Source organism: Cyphomyrmex costatus, unplaced genomic scaffold, assembly GCF_001594065.2.
Source record: "Cyphomyrmex costatus isolate MS0001 unplaced genomic scaffold, Ccosl1.0 scaffold76, whole genome shotgun sequence".
Lineage (NCBI taxonomy): Eukaryota > Metazoa > Arthropoda > Insecta > Hymenoptera > Formicidae > Cyphomyrmex > Cyphomyrmex costatus.
The window spans coordinates 1,015,584-1,020,944 of NW_017280333.1; the positions used below are offsets into that span (position 1 = coordinate 1,015,584).

A 5,361-nucleotide genomic window follows, 5' to 3' on the forward strand; every position below is an offset into this window, starting at 1 on the left:
GTGCGTGCGTGCGTGCGTGCGTGCGTGCGTGCGTGCGTGCGTGCGTGATGAAATGTATCTGATTATGTATGTATATGCAAATATTTCATTTCAATTTAAAATATATATCTCGTATACCTACTATATGTAACTTTTTGTTTGCCGCTATGTGCGTTATGCATTTATCTATCTATTTTGCTGGATCTAAAAATCAATCGAATATTCCTAGATTACATTACGTATAGTTCATGCATATATTAGTGTACATCTATAGAAAGTAGCCAGAATTTAAATGTCAAAACTTCGGGAGCGTGTCGATAACTCTGATCGAGGAAATACTATGAAAAATTATTTTATATAGGAAATTACCTAGAGAATATAAAGCTGTATTTTCAGTCGAAATTATGATGTGAAACGAGCAATTCTTATGAATTTTTGACAGACCGTATGTGCTTCGACAATAAATATTGGAATGTAAAGCCTAATATTTTTTTTTTAGTGAATAATCTTTTTGAAACTATTTTTTAAAAAGATTATTAGAATTTTTTTTTATTTGTTGAATTGAATTTTTATTGATAGTTGAGTAAGTTATCTTTGCACATTTATTTAACTATATTCAGAGCATGGACAATCGGAATAATTGGTATCAATATTTTGGCAAATGTTCATCTGATCCTTATTAACAAATATATAAGATCTTCAAAATTTACGATTTGTTTTATCAAGTTAATATGGCCTTTGGCCAGTTTGACTTAGAGTTGGACTAGAATTAATCTGAATCACGTGTATTTACATCACGTGAACTGGTTGTGACTCATGCAGTGCTTTCTATCAGGAAATCTTCCAGTGGATGAGGTGTCCATTTTCCAAGTTCACACACTATCAAACAAAATTCCTGCATATTTTGTTTTGTTTTTATGGAGAATAATTATTATCAAAGATTTATTTTCGTTTGAGGAGTACTTGAAACAGAATTTATACGAAATAGCTACATAAATATAGATTACCAGAATTAGCACATGCGCAACGCATTATTTTTAACGTCCAGATGCGCGTGACAAGACTTACTGCTCAACATAAACTTGGAGCATCCATCTTATAAATTATGTTATTTTAAATGAATAATGTAGTTAAGATTCTTATTTTTTGCAACTATATCGTATTATAATATTAAAAAAAGGATTAACGTAAAAATATTTTGCATTATATATAAAATAAATTGTAATTTTTTCATATGCTACATTGCACATTGCAGTTTGATAAAATATATTACAGATTTTTTTTGTTTGTGAATTAAGAATTAATTAAACCTAAAATAATCGATAAAGCTTATTTTTGTTGAAAATGTATGATACATATTCATTGAATATTGAAGCGTATTTAATTAATGAATATAATAAAAAGAAATTGTTATTATATCAGTATATATATATATATATGTTTTTTTATCAATTTATTATCTCGAAAAACTACCCGACACAACAAATAATAAATATACTTATTTATTTACTTTTTTTTACATATATTATAAAAAGAGTTTTAAATGGTTTTCTGCTTTCTCTATCGTATTTCAATAGAGTTGTATATAGGAGTACCCAGATAGCCCATAAACGATCGTTATAAATTCAAAAAAGGATTTACTTTTTAACATCCTTTTTGAATTTGCGTTATATGTTTGAAATAAATTCGAAAAAAATCACTACCCGCAAGCAACGTAGTACCGGTGACAAATGAGGCGACGGAGTTCAATTTTTTAAAGACGCGAATTATATGTATAGAATAGATTAATAGAATAATGGTTCAAACATAATAAAAGGAATAAAGAATAAAGAACAAAAAATAACAGATTTTAACTTGCCAAAAACTAAATACACTGAAATACGCAGTTTTGATGAAGTAAAATTTGTTATTCCTTGTACCTTATTTTTTATTCCTTTCATTGTGTCTGAACTCTAATGAGATTTTTTATGTTTTGGTAAAATTTTTTGAAGGCGAGTCTATAAATATAGCTCCTATACTAAAAATAAGACCATTGTATGCGTACCAGTATTGAAAATATATAATGTAAACTGTATATTCTTAGTAATAATAGTAGTGTGAAGGGAATATAAAAAGATATAGATATTGAGTGGTATCGTTAAGATCAGGTCGGTAAAAGGCTCATTTTTTGTAAAATCATATCTTTTTTAATATTATGTATTGTATATTTTTCTTAAGAGAGGAATATAATAAGTGATTTTATAATTTTTTTTTTAAATTAGAAATAAAGAGTCTATCTACTCGTATATGATTTGATCAATTTAGGTTTTTATAAAAATCATAATTTTATTAAACATTATTAGCAAAATTATAAAATTGATTTTTTAAATTATTAAAATAAAAAAAGATATTTGAAGGAATCAATTAAAGTATCAATTAAAGTGTAGCTAATTATATGAGAAAAAGAATGTTTAAAAATAATTAAAAAGGAAAAGGGCTACAAGCCAAAAAAAATATGTTGATTCAATGATAAAAAAAGAATAAATAAAAGATAAATAATTTTACCTTATAATTTCACAACTATATCATCTTTCTTAATAGAATGTCAAGATATTTTTTTAGTTATATTTCTGTTAAAAATTCATAAAATAAATTGGAATGCTATTACGAATTCTGATTTTATTTCGTAGGTCTTGGGCAAAGGCAGTTTTGGTAAAGTATTGCTGGCCGAGTTACGTGGCACAGAATGTGTGTACGCAGTTAAATGTTTAAAGAAAGACGTAGTTCTCGAGGATGACGATGTCGAATGCACGTTAATCGAGAGAAAAGTCCTCACGCTGGCAACTAGACATCCGTATCTTTGTCACTTGTTTTGTACTTTCCAGACTGATTCGCATCTCTTTTTTGTTATGGAATACCTCAATGGGGGTGATCTAATGTTCCACATACAGAAGTCCGGCCGATTCTCTGAGGTGCGTGCGCGTTTTTATGCCGCCGAGATCTGGTCTGGATTGAATTTCCTGCATAAGAAGGGTATTGTTTACCGTGATCTGAAGCTCGACAATGTCCTACTTGATTTCGAGGGTCATATTAGAATCGCAGACTTTGGCATGTGTAAACTTCAAATCTTCTTAGACAGAACGGCCGATACGTTCTGTGGTACGCCAGATTACATGGCACCAGAGGTAATTATATCATAATTATCTTTAAATTTATTTATATTTTCACTCTGTTTTCGCATATCCTTAATTATTTAATATATAAAATTATTTAATGATTTATTTTTTAAGATAATAAAAGGACTTAAGTATAATCAAGCTGTAGATTGGTGGTCGTACGGTGTTCTGTTATATGAAATGCTAACTGGCCAATCGCCGTTTTCTGGATGCGACGAGGATGAGCTGTTTTGGAGCATTTGTAACGAACGGCCATTTATACCTCGATATTTAAGTCAAGAGGCTACCGATATACTTATCTGTTTATTGGAAAAAGATTCTGGAAAGAGGTTACCTGCTCACGAAATCGCTGTACATACTTTCTTTCAGGTATAAATTGCTACAATCTTTTAAATGATAGTAATGTACCAGGCATAATTTAGCAGTCAAATAATTTTGATTTCATAGCATTTGCCTTGGGATCGATTGGAAAGAAGACAATTAGAACCACCGTTTAAACCCGCACTTGATCACACTTTGGATACGAAATACTTTGATACGGCATTCACGACTGAACGTCCGAGGCTTACGCCAGTGCCTGAGCAGATCTTGACTTCAATGGATCAAGGGGTTTTCCGTGGATTCTCTTACACAAATCCGAATGCGACGGATTGACGTAAAACAGTTGAATGGAAAGCATGAACATTAGTCATGAACGGTATCCGTTATTTCCAATTTTTTGTGCCATCCGATAACAAGAAAGAAGATCGTATATTCTTATCGGCTAGCATATAAAATCAATGTTCGCTTTATATTTTTGAAGTAGTGACGATATTATATAATGTTAATATATGTGTAAATCGCATCTTAAGAACATATTTGTGTGAACAATATGAATTACAGAGAGAAGATCGTGTAAGACATATAATGGGTGCATCCAGAAGCACGACCGCTCACTGAGCGCTCAATAAGCTTTTTTATCTGATTGGCATATTCCATTAGATCTAAAAATATAAATCAAATAGGTACAAGAGCTCATTGAGCGCTCAGTGAGCGGTCGTGTTTCTGGATGCACTCAATGTCTCTTTTCTCATAATATATAATACATTATAATACAAGATAAGTATATACATATACAGGGTGTCCGGTAATGACTGCATAATCTCTCGTGTGCAGGATTAAACTGATAGAGTGGATTAAACTGAGTCGAAAAATACTCTACCATTTTGCAATTTTCGTAATTTTGTTTTAATTACCCATAAGCAGAATTTCTAAAATCAACGCATCAGATGACTTTGAGACATTTTTAAGAGCTCTTTAACAAACATCTTTAAGACATTTCGTAAAAGACTGAAAATATCTCAAAGTTTTCTTATCAATTTTATCGGCTTATTCGACAATGTTTAAAAATTAATTATTGCGTTAACTATTGCGAAAATTGTAAAATAGAGGATCTTTCAATTCAGTTTCTACTTGCTCATGGAAAATTATGTGGTTATTACCGTACACCCTGTATATGTACGTAAATACATATACTAGGAGTTTCAGAATACATGAAAGAATTTTTATGTGCAGAGAGAACTATATATATATATATATATATATATATGATAAATTAAAATTAAAATATTTCGTAAATAAATATTTAACAATACAAAAATTTGTATTGCTCATTACTTTTAATTATAATTGTGAGATTATTACAATTTGAAATTATATAAATTTAAACGTTATTATAAGTTGAATGATATTTAGATACTGTATTGTCATTTTGTCGTAGTTGATACTTTTATTATTGTTGAATACTATACTTACTCCCCCCAGATACCCCGAAAGGACGTTCCGGTCGGCGCGTTTCTCCGTGTTGATATTTGTACGAGCGCTACCACTGCGTTGCGCTATTTTTCCTAATGTAATACTTTTGCGTGGGGTTATCTCAATGGCTTGAGTTATTGGTTATTTCCCGCACGCAAAAGCGTTGGTATAGGGCACATTACGTGCACGCGTGATGAAAAATGTAATGTATATTACGTGTAATGTAAAAAAACTCTAGAAATTGTCAAATATCCCAACCCTCTGCTCACTGAGCGGTCGTGCTTCTAGATGCACCCATTGATATTGATCAAGTTCAACTAAAGATATAAGAGAGAAGAACCGTAGAAGACATTAATCTCTATCCTCTTTCCATTCAACAATATAATGGGGGAGAGAATAAGAGAGAGAGGGAGGGGGAGGGGGGGGGGGAGGG

The 5,361-nt window shown here is 30.9% G+C and overlaps 1 protein-coding gene across 1 annotated transcript in view; it reads left to right on the plus strand.

Annotated features, from left to right (window-relative positions):
* Positions 1-4,105, plus strand: part of LOC108781064 (putative protein kinase C delta type homolog) — a 7,004-nt gene extending 2,899 nt beyond the window's left edge. The window contains exons 2-4 of the mRNA XM_018548935.1: positions 2,649-3,143; positions 3,249-3,503; positions 3,582-4,105. Of these exons, the coding sequence (XP_018404437.1) occupies positions 2,649-3,143; positions 3,249-3,503; positions 3,582-3,788 (957 nt within the window). The 3' untranslated portion in view covers positions 3,789-4,105. The remainder of the gene's footprint in view (positions 1-2,648; positions 3,144-3,248; positions 3,504-3,581) is intronic.
* Positions 4,106-5,361: the final 1,256 nt, after the last annotated feature.